General features: G+C 40.0%; 2 protein-coding genes across 2 annotated transcripts in view; both read left to right on the top strand.

Moving 5' to 3' along the window:
• Nucleotides 1-1,821: 1,821 nt before the first annotated feature.
• Nucleotides 1,822-9,105, top strand: Smp_026460 (hypothetical protein; the record flags this gene model as incomplete). The annotated part of the gene is made up of 6 exons (XM_018790207.1): nucleotides 1,822-1,984; nucleotides 2,019-2,140; nucleotides 2,177-2,233; nucleotides 5,326-5,403; nucleotides 5,820-6,034; nucleotides 8,896-9,105. The coding sequence occupies exons 1-6, from the start codon at nucleotides 1,935-1,937 to the stop codon at nucleotides 9,103-9,105; spliced, it is 732 nt and encodes a 243-aa protein (XP_018655574.1). The 5' UTR covers nucleotides 1,822-1,934.
• Nucleotides 9,106-18,206: 9,101 nt separating this feature from the next.
• Nucleotides 18,207-21,795, top strand: part of Smp_026450.1 (hypothetical protein) — a gene marked incomplete at both ends in the record, with an annotated part of 6,221 nt that continues 2,632 nt past the window's right edge. Inside the window, one exon of the mRNA XM_018790209.1 lies at nucleotides 18,207-18,324. Within this exon, the coding sequence (XP_018655575.1) occupies nucleotides 18,207-18,324 (118 nt within the window). The remainder of the gene's footprint in view (nucleotides 18,325-21,795) is intronic.

A 21,795-nucleotide genomic window follows, 5' to 3' on the forward strand; every position in this document is an offset into this window, starting at 1 on the left:
TGAAATGAAACAAGCACTGCCTGCACCTGTTGAGGGAGTTTAGACAAGAAAAGTTGTCTAAATAGGCCATCATCGAAAGTTCGTTGGCCAATGACTTCTCTCATTCTAAGCAACATGTCCGTCGCAGAACCATGTTGTAAGTCGATATTGTTAAGGAGTTGGTCTAACCGTTGTCGATCAGTTAGGTCTCCGCGTTTTAAAATCGATAGTTTAAGCGTTTCGTAAGGTTCGGGAACATCACTAGTAAACATACTAGGTGTTACGTACCTGTTAAACTCGCGCGGTAACGCCTTGACTACAGCGAGGAAACGTGTGCGCGAGTCCGTGATTCCGTGCATGCAAAAATCAGCTTCTGCATAGCAGAACCAGGACTCGATATTGTCGGGCCAAAATGGCGTTAACTGAATCGAAATAGGGGGAATAGACTTTAACTTAAAAACCTTGGGTGAGTGTTCCGTCATAGTAATATAGCTAAAAAATTCGCGAAAAAAGTATATCACAATATATAAAATTCAAATAAAGAATAACAATGAATAATAATATTCCAAAATGGAACAGACTCACAGTATATTGACTTGGTGTACCAGATCACGTCGGTCTCACCAATGATGATGGAACGGATGTTCTAGTTTTGCAACTAGCTACCAGTAGCACCTATATTCGATTGTTCCCAGTCAGATAGAAATCAGAAGTCAGACGAGAAGAGGTAGGAAAGATATGTTTGATTCGTTACCAATATATCGAGGACCTTTTCTATAAGCTGGCTAATGAATCGTAGGAGCTGTGTCCCACGCCGTGTTGAAACGTGATCTGGTACGGATGCATGACCGAAAGCCTTCAGCTAAACAAGTCCACTTAAACGACGTGGTCAGCATCCAATGTCGAACACTTACTGAGCTATTGATTTTGGGGAATTATTTACAGCTACAGACTTGAGCGGAGTTGCCTGATGCGATGGACGTGAGTCCAACGATGACTTATCGACTATACGCGCGCTTTCTTTGGGTATTTTTCCTTCTCTTTTACGTTTCCGCGTAATCCATTTACCACTATTCTCAGCATCCAGATTGGAACTATTCTGGACGATAGTGGTTCTAGCCGGGTCCTCAGTCGCTGCTAAAGCGACTGGTCCCTCAATACTTAATGGCATGGCTTTCATTGGTTGTACCGGAGTACAAATTTTTGCTTTATGTTGCGAAATTGGGTGTCTGGTACCTGCCATGGCAGCATTTACGACACTGATACAATCTTCATTATCAGTATCCATGTTGCCGACACGACCTACGTCGACCTTTTTAGCTAACACTAGAAGGCTGATGGCTTCCTGAATGGGTAATGTCTTGCTTGAGCAACAACACATACAGAGCCAATGAGAATTTGGTTTCGAGCACCTTTTATAGGCAGCAGGGCTTAAGCGGGTGCACATTTTATGAAACCACTTCTTACACTCGTTACATTGCATCCCTTCTTCCACGGGGAATAAGCAATATGGCTGTCCACACTTGTGTACAGAGCCGACCATCTTAGAATAAAGCAAAATGATAGGCAAGGTAGATATGTAAGATAAATCACAACCTCATCAAATAAACAAGCCACAGTCGACCAAGAATGCTTTGATGCAGTAAATACACAAAAGCAGGATCAAAACACACAAATACAATGTCACGTTAACTGAAATAAATTCAATTAAAGTGTAAACGGTAGTTTTGATACGTAATTTACGATCAAAACAGTGAATTAAGCTCAACGTGAAACAATACCACTGTCCTTTTAAATAGCGCGCGCTTTGATTCACACCTAGGTTCCTGCCTGGAGGTATTGGTGATCCACTGCTACTAGACACGGAAGCCCGTTAAGCGAAAGCTTCTATCCCTTCCACAACCATTTGAATCATTTGAACCACTTGCCCCTTTACTGCCCGGCACTTTTGGAAAATGACCAAAAAGTCAAGGGATGACCTCCTAAGCTTTCTCAAGGCTGTCGGGTAATCTATTCCTGTTTTTGTTTATTTCTACCAGCAAAAACTATGAATCAAGAAATTTTCTTGAGAAGGACAATGAATTCTCATCAGTAGTTAGTGATTTGGTGTTTGAACTGGGAAAATCTCACGATGTCTCTTCGAATGTTTATCCACTTACAGGTTACAGGTTCATTTTTGTTATGAAATAAATTCCAGATGAGTATGAATATGCCAATTTCGCAAGCGGCTTGGAAAAGTTTCTGATATCTTATGGTGAGTTGGAATTAATCGTAAATTAGACAATATACTGACATTCAGACAAGAGCAATAAAGAATTTAGTAAATTTTTTTAAGGTTCCACTCATAAAATGTCTCAATGCCTTAGCTTCCGTACGCTACGACCAGGTATTCATTTACCAACATAGGCAACATAAAAAGCAAGGTGCTTGGAAAACCCTGTCAATTTAATGTGATTTGATGATCATTGCTTAGTCTTCATTAAGCTACTCATAGATTTCAGGGCTAACTAAACAGTATTTCACTAAGAAATGGCTGTTGGTGGTTTTGTGACATCACTTCATAAACCTGAAATTTTGAATGTGTAACCCTTTTATAAAATGGAGTTTCATTTATTCGACTTCGGCTGTCACCAGCATTTTAGAACTCAAGTGGTGTTCCTCAGAGTTGCCCTCTATCTGACATTTATTCAACCCGGTCATATGTGTCCTGGAAACCAATTAGCAATAATATATAAGAAGGGGTGGAAATCATCCAGTGATAACCAGAGAGGGATTAGTTTAACCAATACAACATCCAAAATACTAGCCTCAATAATTATCAGACGCCTAACAAAGACTAGCGAGCTGCAGATACGAGGGAAACAGACTGACTTCAGACCCGGTTGTGGCTGTATTGACTACATATTCACTACTCGTCAGATTTTAGAACACAGGCATGTTTACGGGCGTCCGATAACGATTGTTTTTCTTGACTTGAAAGCAGCATTTGATTCTGTAGACCGAGAGGTTCTGTGGCAGTGTCTGGCATTGGAAGATGTACCTCAGAAGTACCTTGTGAAGGCTCTTTACTCGAACACTACTGGTCGAGTCAGAGCTTATGGTGAACTGTCATCTAATTCCGCAACCTCAGGTGATATCCGGAAAGGCTGTCCACTATCTCCATTTATGTTCAACTTCATTATAGACCTGCCGCTGGAAATAATTTTCTTGTTGACTGAATTTTCGGGAACCGATCTACCAGGATATTCATTTATCGACTTAGAATACGCAGATGACATAGTCCTGTTTGGTGAAGACGCTGATGAAAAGCTTTGGCAGCGCCCCCAAATGCCCTGGTACCGCCGAGAGTGGGGAGAGTCTACTCTCCCTCTCGAAATGCTCTCACATGGCCAGCGAATATATAGCCTCTGCCAGGGAAGTCCTACTCACTGCCTTCTCGTGGCGGGGGTGTTGTTTACGAAAGTGAGAGGACGAAAAGCGAATGTCCGGCGCTTTAACCGGGTTGGTGGACACGGAGGGTCCAAACCAATGGTGCACATGGGCTCCAATATCCTGATGGAACGAATGGCGGACGAACCTGTCATTGGTCAACGGCTACCATGGGACTGCATCTCCTCACGATGCTCCACTGCCTTGTGGATCAGACCTTTTGGTCAAAGGCTCGGGGTGTGGCCCCCTAAGAAAACCACCTGCTTCGGTTTGGGCACCCGGGCAGTATCACAGCCCACACACACAAATAGTGTGGCGCATATGTACCTGGTGCCCTTTTGTACCAATATATATGTGTTTAAATAAATAAATAAAAATTTGGCAGCAGCAAACATTAGTACCAGGATGTTTGGAATGCGTTTCTTCCTGTAAATACAAATTGTTGCTTCAGGACTGGCCTGCGTCAACTTCTAAATTAAGTATAGGTAGTGAATTAATCGAATTCATAGACAACCTTACTTATCTCGGAAGTCAGACCAACCCTAATGGGTTGGTTTCTGACGAGATCTCTACACGAATTCAAAGAGCTCGTTTGGCTTTTTCCAAATGATATCACCTATGGTGAATACTGAATATGCGTCTATCAATTAAAGGACGAGTATAGAAGTAGTAAGAGTATAAGCAGTAATTGGAACACAGGGGTTAAAGATGTTGTTCAAGGAGTATAATGCAGTGAAATAAATTTGGAAAGAGAAAAAAGATAGAGACATGAAGAATTCAGAAGATTAAAATGTGGAAGATCGTAAAGAGTGGATGCACCTTCGGCATTGCAAACGATTTCGAGCCACATCATTCAAGGTCTCTAACCATCGATTGCTATTATCTCGCGCATCCCAACCAGCTAGTCTACACCTACCAACATGGCTCAGTCCACTTGGGGGCTATTCACCTACATTTGTTGGTGTGTACGGGGTAGAAGGCCTAGGTCATCTGCAAAGTCTAAATCGTCTAGTTGCATTGGAGCTGTCCATTGTATTCCATGCTCCTTTTGAGATGTAGAGGTCTTCATAATCCAGTCAACGACTAGAAGATAAAAGATGAGAGTAATTAGTATTGGCTGACACCGGTCCTCACTTTGAATACATCTGTCAGCTGTCCTCCATTCATGAATTTTCTGTGTAGTCCATATAATGACAATCTTCTCAGGTACACCATAGTGTCGACGAAGGTTCCATAAGGTTCTTCTATTCATACTGTGAAATGCTTTCTCATAGTCAAGGAAATTAATGTATGATGACGAGTTTGATCCAATTGATTGCTTAACAGTGATCTGTAATGTCATCTAACACAGTAGGTCAATGAATGATGAAATGTTGGTACGTAAACAAAAGGGCTGGCTTGACTTTCATGAAATTATGAAACTTGTAGCGTAGGCTAGTTATCTGTCTGATTATCAGATGGTAAGTCCATTTTCAAGTATTTTACTCCACATCACTTTGACTTTAAAACGTCATTGAAGGTTAGTTTTTCATAAGTTGCTAGTATTCACTCGCAGATGTTTTCAAAGTATTTCTCACGCATAGTTATACTGTTAGATTGATTAAAGACAAATGATATTATTATGCTTCAGCACAATAACTGGGAGTCAGATTCGTTATTAGTTGATCAACAAATTTTAATTACTTTTCATGTAACTTGATAATCAAATGCAGGTGTGCGTGCCCATCACTTTAAGCGTGTGTGAATTACCTGGGAACAGAAACAAGTGGAGTAGGCTTCGAACCTGAGACCTTGCCGGTTTCTCGAGTCTTTTAACCACTAAGGCATCACTGACACTATTGATTATTTTGTGACTTATGAGGTATCCCGTTTGACAAAGTGAATTTATTTCACCAAATGATTTTTATTATTTCAAAGGTTGTCCATATTCAGCGCTAACGGAAGGACCTATTTGTGACCGCTTTTCTTCTGTTAAAAATCGTAGTTTGCTTTTACGTGAGTTTGATATTTTCATATGTTTTAACTGTGTAATTGCTTCATAGATAAAAGCTTAGTTTGCTTGGATTCATGGTAAATTATGCCCAGAATGTTATTGTTTATTGTTCTATATAAAAATTTAGAATGTCACTCATTTGTTTCCAAAATGAAGGAAAATGAGTTTTTAACTCAGTAAGCTTCTACTACTTCTACTACTATTCTTAAAATTATCCTTATAATTTCGTCTCACTATACGGTGGTATAGGAAGTTGAACTGATGTACATATGCGTCAGGTTTTATGTTGCTCATTGCTGATGGATTAACTGTTTATACATACAATAAATACTATTACCCAACCATAATACATAATGCAGGGGGATGTGATACAATCATTGTCTGGGTTTCACATTTTGTCCTTATTTTTCTTTCTCAGAATATCTATGTTCGGAGATAATGGCTACTAGACAATTGTCTACATTGAAGTCTGTTGGTAAACAAAGTAATGAACATCATCTCATGGATGTGGATAGTTCAGAGGATAATGTAGAAATTCTATCCTGTTTGCAGAAAGCGTTTAAAGCTCTTGGCTTAAAAATGCCTCCTGATGACTCAGCATCTACTGTAATATATTCTTGTCTTCAAAAAGGTGTAAGTGATTACAATCGGTGCATAGCTTATGCAGATGTTCATTTTGTTCATGCTTTTATTTCGGAAGTGCTTTTTGATAAGTCCTAATAGTATCATATATTTAGTAATTTGTGTTTGAATAATTTGTGGCAAAATCGAACTATTTACCATTTCATATGACTGAATACTAATTACATAAGTAGGATGGTTGGAGAGACTTGCATAACACTACAGTCGCCAGAAGGATGAATAGCTACTGGGAACGATTGCCCAGGGCGGAGTCCAATGGAGAATGCTGGTGGGTCTATGCTCCTTTGTGAGGGTTAACAGGTGTAAGTAAGTAAGTACAGTCGTCTAACATGTTCACATTCTTTTCTAGGTGCCTCAAGACAACATCTGGGAATATCAGTGGTTTTATATTTTTAACAATATACTAAGCTGTCTTTATCATTTACAGTATTTCATCTTCCATTTGCCGTTACCATTCGTTGTTATCACAATATCTTCGAATTTATTCCTTGCTATTGGGTTATTAAAATCTATTATTTTTACAACACTGTTTCTCTTACAGTCATACCTACATTTTCAAGTGTCGAAACTAAATGTCATATTAAATCATTATCGAAATATGTTTCGAGATGAGGATTTATATTAAAATTTTCAAACAAACATACAAATTTTACTGTGACTGTTTATTCCAGCTTTCCTTGCAACCGTCTATACCTCAATGTATTCGGTTATATTATATGGCCTGTTAACTATCACGTGATAAAATTGCTAACTAGAATACCGACTTCTATGACCTTGTCCCTGTGCTAAGCCAATGACACGTTAAACAACACTAGTTGGCTTGAGTCAACTCTGATTCCTTATTGGCCCTCTGTATAGTAGCTTCTCACCTAACCTAGCTCGTTCAGTCCAGGACACAAATATCAACCTCCACTATATGAATGGTATATTTCAGACATACTTAATTTATATGCAAGCTGACCAGACCCCATCACACCATAAAATGAAAGTAACAATTATGCAAAATCAAGCTAAAATTGGCTATGTGTGTGGGAGACTGTAACTGATTGAAAACAATTGCTGAATAGTAAATCGTATAATAGTAAGCAATAGGACATATGAAAGTTTATGATGAAAGGAATATAGATATATACAATCTGGTTACTTAATAATTATCCAGTAAGAACATATGTAATAATACTAACTTACTTACGTCTGTTACCCTCGTGGAGGAGCATAGGTCGCCCATCAGCATTCTCCATCCAACCCTGTCATGGGCAATCCTTTCCAGTTGTTATTCATCCTTTTCATATCTGCTTCTATTTTCCGGCGTAATGTGTTTTTTGACCTTCCCCTTTTCCGCTTCCCTTCCGGGTGACAAGTTAGGGATTGCCTTGTAATGCACATTGGTGATTTCCTTAATGTATGTCCTATCCACTTCCAACATCTTTTCCTAATTTCCTCTTCAGCTGGAAGCTGGTTTGTCCTCTCCCATAAAACGCTGTTGCTGATAGTATCCGGCCAATGGATGTTGAGTATTTTGCGTAGACAACTGTTTATAAATACTTATACCTTCCTGATGATGGTCGCAGTAGTTCTCCACGTTTCAGCTCCATACAGTAGAACCAACTGTCTTGACGTTCGTATTGAAGATTCTGACTTTGAAATTAGTTGATAGTTGTTTGAAGTTCCATATGTTCTTCAATCGTAGTAATGCTGTCCTTGCTTTGCCACTCCACACCTTTACATCCGCACCCGATCCTCCTTGTTTATCAATTATGCTGCTACATAGGTACGTGAATGTTTCCACATCTTCCAGAGATTTTCCATCAAGTGTGATTGGGTTGGTGTTCTCCATGTTGTATTTAAGAATCTTGCTTTTTCATTTGTGTATGTTGAGGTCTATTGGTGCAGAGGCTGCTGTTACATTTGCTGTTTTCGTCTGAATTTGTTCGTGTGTATGAGATAGGAGGGCTAGGTCCAAATCGTCTAATTTATTCTGAGATGTCCATTGTATTACATGCTTCCCCTCAGATGTCAAAGTCTTCATAACCCAGTCAATCACCAGAAGAAAGAGGAAGGGGAAGAGTAGACAGCCTTGTCTGACTCCGGTCCCTACTGGAAATGCATCTGTCAGCTGTCTTCCATGCACGACTTTGCACTGTAGTCCACCGTATGAGTTCTGGATAATGTTAACAATCTTCTAAAGAACTCCATAGTATCGAAGAAGTTTCCATAATGCTCTCCTGTCCACACTGTCAAATACCTTCTCATAGTCAATGAAGTTGATGTATAGTGACGAGTTCCACTCAGCTGATTGTTCCACGATGATCCGTGGTGTTGCAATTTGATCTATGCATGACCAATCCTTGCGGAATCCAGTCTGGCTGCGTGTCACTGCGTCTTTCATCCGATTCAACAACACTGTTGAAGTTTTTCCTTGGTACTGACAGTAGTGTGATGCCTCTGTAATTCTCACATTTTTTCTGGTTATCGTTTTTTTAGCGAGTTTGTTTTCTACTCCTACTCCTACTCTAGCATTTGTTTTAATAATTTCACTTCACTATACTGATAAGATGTGGTCAGTTGAGCCAAGTGAATTTTGTGTCAGGTTCTATATTGCTTATGAATAACTGAGTATATCGGATATAGTTCTGGCTTAAATCCGTTAAGCTTAATCAGTGAGATTGTATGTTAATACATAGTTATAGAGAGTTTAGAAGCCTCATGCTAAGATGATATAGATGCTCACTGCCCCCATCACGGTTTTCCACTGGTTATCTAACTGAAGTCAGTTCATGATGTAAATCATCCTACGATTGGACGTTCTCCCGAAATATTTATATTTGTTTGCATTACTATTCTTCTATTAGATATCCGATAGTCTTTCAAGATGCCCACCCAATCATATGGGGAAATCAATTATCCCACTGACTGGTATTAGTGATCGTCAGTGGTCACAGATAATACGTATCGCAGCATTACTACAACAACAATATTCCAGTCGCCAAGCTACTCTTTTAAAACGTTTAGATGTTACTGTACAAAGTTTCAAATGGTCAGATAAAGCGAAAGTGAGTTGATATCTTAGCGTTTTGGTTAGGTTTTCTAAAATTAATTTATTATAATTTATCATAATAATAATGATATACAAAAATAACTTTCGTGAAGATATGATCATAAGCATTGAATCTCGAATCCGAGTCCCAAGTTATACTACTGATTGTAATGGAATGGGTCTGCAGTGAAACGTTTGTCACAAATAAGTGGCTTCTTCAGGCACACTGCATTATCATAAACAGAAGAAATAGTCATATGGTCCCACTCTTGTTATGTGATTTTCGGGTGTTGATAGAAAAGCTTGAGAGACTAGGGAGCTAGCACTCCAAAATGTTATGTTCTTATAGCCTATCAATTATCATGTGATACGATCGCCAGTTGGAGACACCGACTGTCCAGGCCAGTGACGCATAAACCTGGACGAACAGCCTAGAGTTCTTCCTGAGTTCTTATTGGTACATTGCGATAGTAGCTTCTCTTCTGACCCAATTGGTTTAATCCAGAACACCATTATCAGCCTCCATTATACGAATCATATATTTCAGGCATACTGGGTTTATAGACAAACAAACCAGATCGCATCATACCATAAATAAAAACTAACAATTACACAAGACCAAGCCAAGAAGTGGCTGTGATTGTGAGAGACTGTTACTAATAAATTGGAAATATCTTCAGAATAATAAATCATACAATAATAGTCAATAGATCAAATAAAAGCCCATAATAAAAGAAATATGAATATACATATAATATAGTTATATAGCGGTTACTATTAACTTATTCTCCGTCCAGATATAACGCAAACCCCAAAACACTTACATAAAGTCCATATGTAACCGATCTCTTAGATTTTGTGGTCATACTGTCATGTTGATATGACCATCAATGATGATTTAATTCATTTTCAGATTTCCCTAAAAAATATCTCAGTAAATATACTTGGGAAATCTAAAACACATCTCTCCTAAGACAGTGCTGATCACTCTTTTTTATTTCTGAAAATTATCTAGTGGAATACCACATAGTGAAGTAATCGTACCATCAACGCCCACTGTCAAATGAAATAAGTCAATTTTTAAAATATATGCAACCACAACTACCTAGAAAACCTAGTCATCAACGAAAATCGATTAGTTGGAATCTGTAATTCATCATTGAATTAGTTGAGTGTACTAGCCCTTTGAACTCCGCCTGTAGCTCTTCTAGAGTTACTGCCGGTCCCAAGCACGGGTAAAGGAGGAGGGTTGGGCATGGGGTTAGCGACCCCATACCGTAGAAAAGCTAACTCGCTAAAAAAACGCTAACCAGAAAAAATAATTCAAACCATTTAAACTCTGCCCTGGGAGTTGAAGGAATAATGACGTGTCATGATGAAAGCCGAAATTTTTCGGAAGTCACGAGACCGATGCACCTTCTAACAACCAGAGCAACACTCTTTATAGGTACATGGAACGTCCGGACAATGTGGGAGACAGGAAAGACCAGCCAAATAGCAATGGAAATGAGGAGATACAACTTGGCAGTACTCGGAATCAGCGAAACCCATTGGACACAAACTGGACAACAAAGGCTAGGTACAGGAGAGATGCTGCTGTACTCCGGTCACGAAGGGGAAAATGCTCCACACACTCAGGGAGTTGCTCTAATGCTGTCCAAAGAAGCACAAAATGCACTTGTGGGATGGGAATCTCATGGACCCAGGATAATCAAAGCATCATTCAGAACAAAGAAGGAGGGGATCACAATGAACGTTATCCAATGTTATGCACCTACCAATGATAGCAACGACGATGATAAAGATCAGTTCTATGAAAGGCTGCAATCAATTATAGCAAAGTGCTCACGAAAGGACCTCACCATCCTTATGGGAGATCTAAATGCTAAAGTTGGAGTGGACAACACAGGATATGAAGATATAATTGGACGACATGGACTAGGAGAGAGAAATGAAAATGGGGAGAGACTTGCAAACCTATGTGCTTTCAACAAATTGGTTATAGGCGGCACAATATTCCCACACAAACGCATACACAAAGCTACATGGATTTCACCGGACCACACCACAGAGAACCAGATTGATCACATCTGTATCAACAAAAAATTCCGAAGATCAATGGAAGATGTGAGAACCCGGAGAGGAGCTGACATAGCTTCAGATCACCACCTGGTTGTGGCCAAGATGAGACTGAAGCTTAAGAAACACTGGACAACTGGACAAATAGCACTACAAAGGTTTAATACAGCCTTCCTTCGAGATACTGACAAGCTCCATGAATTCAATATAACTCTCAACAACAGGTTCCAAGCTCTACAGGATCTACTGAAAGAACAAGAAACTACTTTGGAGGACAACTGGAAAGGGATAAAAGAAGCACTAACTTCAACGTGTCAGGAGGTTCTTGGTCCTAAGAAGCATCATCACAAGGAATGGATCTCTATGGGAACCCCGGACAAAATTCAAGAAAGGAAGAACAAGAAACTAGCAATTAACAACAACCGAACACGAGCAGAGAAAATCAAAGCACAAGCAGACTACGCAGAAGCAAACAGGGAAGTGAAGAAAAGCATTAAAGCCGACAAGCAGAAATACATGGGAGAACTAGCAACGGCGGCGGAAAAAGCTGCAAGGAAAGGAAATATGAAACAACTATATGATACAACGAAGAAATTGGCAGGGAGATATAGCAAACCAGAGAGACCAGTCAAAGACAAAAAAGGAAAAACAATCACTGAGATTCAAGAACAGAGGAAAAGATGGGCAGAATACTTCGAGGAACTGCTGAATAGACCAGCCCCATTGAATCCACCGAACATCGAAGCAGCCCACACAGACCTTCCAATAGATGTCACTCCACCAACGATCGAAGAAGTCAAGATGGCCATCAGACAAATCAAAAGTGGGAAGGCGGCAGGACCTGACAATATACCAGCAGAAGCACTGAAGTCAGACATTGAAATAACTGCAAATATGCTTCACCTTCTATTCAAGAAGATTTGGGAAGAGGAACAAGTGCCAACGGACTGGAAAGAAGGATATCTCATCAAGATACCAAAGAAAGGAGATCTGAGCCAATGTGAGAACTACAGAGGTATCAGTTTGTTATCAGTACCAGGAAAAGTTTTCAACAGAGTGCTGCTGAATCGGATGAAAGACGCAGTAGACGCCGAACTTAGGGATCATCAGGCTGGATTCCGTAAGGATCGGTCGTGCACAGACCAGATTGCGACACTACGGATCATCGTTGAACAATCAGTTGAGTGGAACTCATCACTATACGTCAACTTCATTGACTATGAGAAGGCGTTTGACAGCGTGGACAGGAGAACATTATGGAAACTTCTTCGACACTATGGAGTTCCTGAAAAGATTGTCAACATTATCCAAAACTCATACGATGGACTACAGTGCAAAGTGGTGCATGGAGGACAGCTGACAGATGCATTTCCAGTAAGGACTGGAGTCAGACAAGGCTGTCTACTCTCCCCATTCCTCTTCCTTCTAGTGATTGACTGGATTATGAAGAATTCGACATCTGACGGGAAATACGGAATACAATGGACCTCTCAGAATCAATTAGATGATTTGGACTTCGCAGATGACCTAGCCCTCCTCTCTCATACACACGACCAAATGCAGATGAAGACAGCAAATGTAGCAGCAGCCTCCGCATCCATAGGCCTCCACATTCACAAGGGAAAAAGCAAGATTTTCAAATGCAACACGGAGAACACCAACCCAATCACACTTGATGGCGAAACTCTGGAAGAGGTGGAATTATTCAAGTACCTGGGGAGCATCGTTGATAAACAAGGGGGATCGGATGCAGAAGTAAGGGCGAGGATTGGCGAAGCAAGGGCAGCATTTCTACAATTGAAGAACATATGGAACTCAAAACAACTCTCAACCAATTTCAAGGTCAGAATCTTTAATACGAACGTCAAGACAGTCCTACTGTATGGAGCTGAAACGTGGAGAACTACGGCCATCATCAGGAAGGTACAAGTATTTATAAACAGTTGTCTACGCAAAATACTCAACATCCATTGGCCGGATACTATCAGCAACAGCGTTTTATGGGAGAGGACAAACCAGCTTCCAGCTGAAGAGGAAATTAGGAAAAGATGTTGGAAGTGGATAGGACATACATTGAGGAAATCACCAATGTGCATTACAAGGCAATCCCTAACTTGGAATCCGGAAGGGAAGCGGAAAAGAGGAAGGCCAAAGAACACACTACGCCGAGTAATAGAAGCCGATATGAAAAGGATGAATAGCAACTGGAAAGAACTGGAAAGGAACGCTCAGGACAGAGTTGGATGGAGAATGCTGGTGAGCGGCCTATGCTCCTCCACAAGGGGTAACAGGCGTAAGTAAGTAAGTAAGTACTAACCCTTTGATTTATGTTGGAATTCCCGTTACGCCCAATGAATGGATGACTAGTATAATTTCTGGATATGGTTTACACGACTCTTACTAACCTGTATTTAAATGACAATATTGGTTTCCCTATTTAGAAGATTCAAATCATGCTCTAGTTCGAACACATTTGTCTGCATCTTACTGGACGTAGAAAAGATACAACAAGAAAACTCCTCAAAGTTTAACCTAATCATTTGGGACGTTAAGTATATATTCCAGATACAACTAGAGAAGTTGTTCAACCATGAGAGTGTTATCCATCTTAAGGTAGCTTGACATGATATCCAAAAACTGTAGAAACAGCAGTGATTTCTTCCGGTAACTTAAACAAAAGGTTAAGAAAAGTCAGGGGATTTCAGTGGGCTCTGCCGAAGTGATAGATACTCGGAAGCCCATCCGTCTGACTCCGAACACGATGCGAGCGGAGGCAGCTTAAACGTGGGTTGATCAAGAGCTTACGCAATAATCGGGAATAGTGGTGGTGTGTAAAGGCAGAAGAGATGGAAAAAGCACCAACGATATGTAGCAGCAGATAAATGTTCAGACTTATCAAGGAAGCAGCTATTGGAAATTCGGTTGTTAGTGAGAATATCTCGGACTTTAGTTGATCTGTGTCAAATTGAACCGATCTGTATTTATACTAGGCTCTACAGTTTTTATAGTTTGTATCAATTCTATATTTTTTAAATACGATACTCACCAGGATTTTTGTTTAAAGTACTACTTTAATTCCCGTTTTTTGCTCTGAGTTTTTCTAAAGTTTTTCTTGTCTGACAGTCTAGTTTAGACAAAATCACTACTGTATATAATCAAATCCGTGAGAGAATGGGTCTAATTCCATATCCTGGCATTCCTAATGTCTTAGCTGTACGTGACAACATGATATTACAAATTGAAAAGACGAGCGGTACCAATGCACGTCGTTATACATCATGTGAACTGAACAAAATTTTAATTGGTAAAGTAAGTGTGGTTGTTGACAATTAATAACGACAAAATGTGATTCATTTTCTATTTTCATTGCTCACTAGTTTCTATTGTTTCTGGGTTTAATAATCATATCCAATGCTTCTCAAAGTACTATCGATCTTTTTCATTTACACATGTTTAACATGTTTGCGACATTCATGTTATTGTTCTGAACTTCCTCCGCTGGAATCTGTTTTGTTGTCTCCCACAGTAGCTTGTTGCTGATAGTGTCTGGCCAACGGGTCCGAAGTATCTTGCGTAGGCAACTATTAATAAACACCTGTATCTTCTGGATGGTGGCCTTTGTTGTTTTCCAGGTTTCCGCCACATACAGTAGAACTTTCTTGACATTTGTATTGAAAATTCTGACATTGGTGTTGGTTGACAATTGTTTTGAGTTCCAGATGTTCTTCCATTGTAGATATGCTGCTCTCGCTTTGCCGATCCGCATATTCACATCTGCATCAGATCCACCGAGTTCATCGATAATGCTGCCCAGATATATAAAGATTTTCACATACTCCAAAGCTTCTCCGTCAAGTGTAATTCGATTAGTGCATGCTGTATTGTATTTGAGAGTCTTGCTTTTCCCTTTGTTTATATTGAGATTTACTGCTGCTGAGGCCGCTGCTACACTGATCGTCTTGTCCTGCATTTTTTGTGCAGTGTGTGATAGAACAGCCAGATCATCTGCGAAGTCTAAATCGTCCAACTGAATCATAGCTGTCCACTGTATCCCGTGCTTCCCTCCAGATGTTGGCGTCTTCATGATTCAATCGACCACCAGAAGAAAGAGAAAGGGTGAGAGTAAGCAACTTTAGTGTCGAAGAAGCCTCCATAGTGTTGTCTTGTCCACGCTATCATATTTATTTATTATTTTATTTAATCACATATATATTGGTACAAAGGGCACCGGATAAATATGCGCCACACAGAATAATGAGAATGGGAGGAGAAGGAAGATGTGTATATATAAAAGAAGGGCAAAAAAAGAAAAGATTAATGATGGGGGGAACTGAAATGTACAACCAGAAGACTCTTTCAGTTAGGAAAGTTAAGACTACTCATTATGTAGAGAGTAAAAAAAAGGTTGCAGCAGGATCGCCACTGACTTCTATTCTGAGCTATATCTGATAACGTCTCTAGCCACTGTGTTGCACCATCTCTCGGACCCCAGCCAGGGAGTCGTGAAGGACCAACAAAAGCTAGCCGTTTGCAGCTTTCTTTCATGCCACGACACCATGTCATTCACTGACCTCCTCTCCGCTTTTTCCAACCAGTCCCAGAGTCGGCAAATAATGCACGATGTGGAATTCTCTGGGAAGACATTCGTAGAACATGTCCAAGCCACCGAAGTCGATGTTTCAAGATGGTGACACCAATTGAATTATCGTCTCTGCGCCCGAACACACGATGGCGAACCTGTGCATTACTAACATGGTGTTGCCACTGGATGTCAGCAATGCTTCGGAGACAGCTATGATCGAACACAGAGAGACGTCTAACATCCTCAACTCAGAGAGGCCAGGTTTCACAAGCATAGAGCAAAACTGCTCTCACCGACGCGTTGTAGATCCGACCTTTTACAGCCAGACTAACATCACGAAGGCGCCAAAGATGACCCAGATTGGCATAAGCCGCTCTGGCTTTCATTATACGTGCATCAATCTCATCACTCACGCCACTTGGAGGGTGCAAAGCACATGCCGTACCTGCGGACACTGATTGCCAACTGATTAAGTGCTGATTGCATGCCTTGGGCATTATCGCACAGTAAGACAATATCATCCGCATACTCGAGGTCGAGAAGTCGTTCTTCAGGCAGCAGACTCACACCAAATGCTTTCTCGTAGTCAATGAAGTTGATGTAGAGTGATGAATTCCATTCAATTGATTGTTCCACAATGATACGTAGAGTTGCAGTTTGATCTGTGCACGATCGATCCTTACGAAATCCAGCTGGTTGATCTCGAAGTTGGGCGTCTACGGAGTCCCTCATTCTGTTTAACAATACCCTGTTGAAGACGTTTCCTGGTATTGAGAGAAGAGTGATGCCCCTGTAGTTGTCGCACTTGCTGAGATCGCCTTTCTTTGGTATCTTGATCAGAAGTCCTTCTTTCCAGTCTGTTGGTACTTGTTCTTCATCCCGAATCTTACTGAGGAGAATGTGGAGTATCTCTGCATTTGCTGCTACATCTGCTTTTAGTACCTCTGCTGGAATGTTGTCTGGTCCCGCTGCTTTGCTACTTTTGAATTGTCTTCTGGCCATGCTGATCTCTTCGATTGTTGGTGGACCAACATCAATTGGGAGGTCCGTGGGTGCTACTTCGATGTTGGGTGGGTTCAGTAGAGCTGGTCGACTCATTAGTTCTTCGAAGTGTTCTACCCACCTGCTCCGTTGTTCTTAAATGTTGGTGAATATCTTTCCTCCCTTGCTTCTCACTGGTCGTTCTGGTTTACGGTAATTTCCAGCAAGTTTCTTTGTTGTATCATACAGTTGTCTCATGTTTCCTTCTCTTGCAGCCTCTTCCGCTGTCATTACTAGATCTTCCACATATTTACGTTTGTCGGTTCTGATGCTCCTCTTCACTTGCTTGTTTGTATTCGGCTTGTACCTTGGCTTTTTGTGCTCTTATTCGGCTGGTATTGATTGCTGCCTTCTTGTTCCTCTTTTCTTCAATCTTATCCAGTGTACCAACAGTGATCCATTCCTTGTGCTGGGGCTTCTTGTGGCCCAGAACCTCCTGACATGTTGAAGGCTTTGATGATCATTGGTCCATGAGATCCATGCATTTTGTGCTTGTTTGGACAATATTTATGCAACTCCTTGTGTATGTGGGGCATTTTGTTCTTCATGGCCGGAGTATAACAGAAGCTCCCCTGAAGATAGTCGTTGTTGTCCGACCTGCGTCCAATGTGTTTCACTGATCTCCAGGTTGTAATTCCTCATTTCCGCAACAATTTGGAGGACTCCTCCGGTCTCCCACATTGTCCGGACGTTCCATATACCTATACAGAGTGTTGCTCTGGTTGTTAGGTGTATCGGCCTCATGACTTTCGAAGGAACTCGGCTTTCATCATGAGGCGTCATAACTCTTCCTTCAACTCCCAGGGCAGAGTTTAAATGGTTTGAATTAATTTTTTCTGGTTAGCGTTTTTTTTAGCGAGTTGGCTTTCTATGAGATGGGTTCGCTAACCCCATGCTAAACCCTCCTCCTTTATCCGTGCTTGGGACCGCCAGTAGCCCCCGGAGGAGCTACAGGCGGAGTTTTGTTGTTATGAAGGACAACTAATAAATACCAACTTGCACATTGGGAGGTTTTCAAGCATGATGCGAACGTAGTACCTCTAACGGTTGAAATCCGAGCGTTCTAAGTTTACTTTGAGATGATTATATTTTTTTAAATCATGAAGTCTGTCGATCATGGTAATATTTGTCTCTTATTGTTTCATGTAAATTACTGCGTTAAAAAGAACATTCATTTGACCTGTCATCCTTGGGAAAAAGCCTTCAAATACACCATTGGAATTATTTTTGTAAATCAGTGTTTCTAACGCTGACGCATACAACTGTTAATTGTGATACTTCACTTCACCATAGTCGCTAATGCTTTTTTTCCACCAACTGAGAATGATACTGATTTATTATATATTTTTGGTTATTTTTTGTCTATTTTATGGGTCCCTGATCGAGGTGGTAGAGCATGGGAATTGGAGCCTCCTCCACCTGAAATGCCTGCTTTTAAACAACGTCAACCAGATAGGGGTGGTGGTACACAGAGAGGTAGTCGCGGTGGTGGTGGCGACGGTCATTATGGCGGTCGTGGGGGTTTTCAGGGTGGTAATAGTGGTAAGCGTTCAATTACTCTGCTGTATACATAGTTTATTTAAATTCTGTTTATCTATTGGCGTAAGCTTTTTATTGACTTTTAATGGAGTGTTATTTTTAATTGATCTATTCTATAGGATATTGCTGAAAAACAGTAATAGTAGTATTACAAGTTTATTCAACAATTTACGGTCTGTAATCTATAGTCTATTGAATTAGATTACTTATCCTACATTCTAGTATAAACATAGTAACATATCATATGCACTCTTGAATAACTGTTCATCTACTGCAACTATTGAACAGTTAAAAAGAAAAACTAAGTACACGTAGACAGTTGTTAATCAGTAGTTAAACATGCCGATATATATATATATATATATATGACGTTGGATGAAGAGTGTGATTTTCATGAAGACATCTAAGATGAAGTTAAACAAGTGAGGTGAATTCGCAAATCGAACAGTAGGATCCTATTTGTTGGCTCTCATGTTCAAATTTCACTGAATCCATTTTGATCCAACTAGTTGGACAGTACAACAAACAAATCTCACACAAGATTATTTTGAAATGAAGTACATCAACTCGTGGTTAGTAAATGTACTACAGGAATAAAATTTGTAAGCAGATTGTTTCAGTAACAGAATTTAGCTAGACAATTATTTGAAGATTAAGAAGCACTGAACAATTGTCTCGTTCCAGTATGAAACTCTTTGTGTAATTGAAATTTAAACACTTCAAGCCTTAAAGTGGTCAAGTTGACTGCCTAATTTGAAGCAGTTTCTCATGTAGATTGTTCTCAAATACCACATTGTTTATGGAACTCATATGACAACCAATTCAAATTATTTGTATGTACCAGTTCCTTTGCAAATCACTGTCGTGCTGAGCCTTGTTTGTTCTACACTCCCTTATCATTCTGTTCTTTTAAAAATGATATTTCCATTGTTTACAAAACTTTCCCAAATACTCTGGTACGGCTGAGATTAAGGAGTGTCCGCTTTCCTCGAAATGCTCTCACATGGCCACGCGTGTATAGCCTCTACTAGGGAAGTCCTACTCACTGCCTTCTCTCAGTGAGGGTGTTGTTTACGAAATCGAGAGGAAAAAAAGCGAATGTCCGGCGCTTTAACCGAGTTGGTGCACACGGAAATTTCACCTAGGGGAGTTGGAAAACCCTGATTCCAAACCAATGGTGCACATGGGCTCCAGCATCCTGAAGGAACAAATGGCGTATGAATCAATCGTTGGTCACCGGCTACCATGGGACTGCATCTCCTCACGATGCTCCACTGCCTTGTGGATTAGACCTCTAGGTCAAAGTCTCCGGGTGCGGCTCCCTAAGAAAACCACCTCTTTCAATTTGGGCAGCCGGGCAGTATCACAGCCCTCACACAAATGAAATGAGATTTGTGTGACGCATATATGTCTGGTGCCCCCTTGTACCAATATTTATGTGTTTGAATAAATAAATTAATAAATCGCCTTTTAACTGATATTATCAAGATCTCCACACAGTAAATATTATTCATCCTAATCCTCATGAACATTTGTATTCAATCATTTGTGAACACTTACATCATAGTCAGAATGTATTTGAAGGATTGATGATCATTGCTAAAATAGTTATGGACAGTTTATTTAAAAACAATTAAATCGTCGTCGTTTGTTCAAACTGCAGCTAACCAACTATGATTACACACAAACAAATTCGGCGCCACTATATACTCAATAAATTACTGAGAATGTTTTTTTTTACTGAACTAAAGAAAGTGTGATTATCAATTGTAAGGATTTGTATTTCCCATTAATAATCATCAGGAGTGAATTTGACTGGTACCTGTTAACGTAAGAATCTTTTGAACGGCTGCTTCGGTATTTGCCCATTTTCGCTAGTTGATCATACTTTAAGATAATGATTAGTAAGGAGTTAAGTTCAGAATGCGCAAACCAAACACATGTGTGACAACAAAAATATTTGTAGCTCAGGACGAAACTGTTGGTGTTGTAATCTCTGGGGTGGGTGGATTAGTTGTGGAGCTTTCATTGTAGTTCTCAAATACATCATCAGACCGTATTTCACGAAGGATAGCAGGATCAGGTTTCATTATTATCCGACCAAAATGGAATGAATTTAAAGATGGTGGACGTAAGAGTAATAATCCTCAACAATTTGGGTGCCTGTTCTATTATTATCAAAATAAAATGTATAAATGGACGAAAAATATCCAAGAATACAAAAATTTCACGATATGTAAAAGTGAAAAATGATGTATAATGTTAAAACAAAAAGCAGACCCGCAGTTCATCGTCTGGTGTAGCAGATCAAATCGGGCTCACCACTGAAGATGTCACAAGTATCATGGAGTTTGACAACGCATTTACTCGTAGCACTTTTATAATCGAAGTATACCAGCTTATCAAATCAGCGGTCAGGACTGAATAAGTTCGGAGATATATTTGGAAGGTTGTTGACGTGCTAAGAATTCTTCGATCTAAGCTGGCTAGTAGTTACAAGGGATGTACAGCACAGCGTATCCACTAGCGTCCTGGTGTGATGCGTGATTGGGTGCCTTCAGAAAGGGTGTTTTCAGTAAAAGTTATGAGATCAGCATCAATACTGAAGACTCGCAGAACTATTTATTTTATGGATTTATATACCGCTACATGCGTCTACAATTTCTCTACAATCGACTAATAACTTGGTTTTTGACCTGAAGTTTGGTCGTCTGTTATCTGTGACCGTGTGATCGTTGCTTGTATGTTTGTTCTAGTTGTTTACCTATCAAACCTTACAATCGCTAATCCTTCTTTGCGTTGGTTGACAGATTTGGTCGATTTCTATATGTTTATTGGTTGGTACTTTATCATAGTGATAGGCTCCTAAAAACTCTCTGGCTGATTTAATGTTTCCTCTGTTCAATATCTCAACATCCACACAGTCGAACTCATGTTCACAGTTGTCTGTATGTGTTGACACGAGAGAAGAGACGTCCTGTGGTTTTACAGCTAACTGGTGATACGTAGACTTAGACGAAGAGGGTGTCCATTATTCCTTTCATGATGTTTGCCTCAGTGTTTTCGAATCGTCCTGTAATTGATCTTTGGCTTGTTTTCGTTCGTTATTGTAACCTTTGGTTTGCATAATATTGTCAGCTTATGGGCTGCACTTATTCCCAGTATACACCTCTGAGGAGTCTGATATTAGGACGAAACAGGTGTCCATTACTCCCTGGTTTTCAGTTGCACCTCATATACTGTTGGTCAGTGTCAAATACTATTTACAAACTAAACTGATATCTATAAGGTTTCAAACGAACCAACTGGGAATTATTACTTTGTGGATGCTTTGAAAAAAAACCTTTACATTTATAATTATTTAATTAATATTCATACATTGACTAATTTCACCAAGAATGGTCGCTTAAGATTCAGTGAGAAAATTCAATTCACACAAAATTAGAACCCATACATAGTTAGGAATCGATCGAT

This window comes from Schistosoma mansoni, chromosome W (assembly GCF_000237925.1).
Source record: "Schistosoma mansoni strain Puerto Rico chromosome W, complete genome".
NCBI classification, from domain to species: domain Eukaryota; kingdom Metazoa; phylum Platyhelminthes; class Trematoda; order Strigeidida; family Schistosomatidae; genus Schistosoma; species Schistosoma mansoni.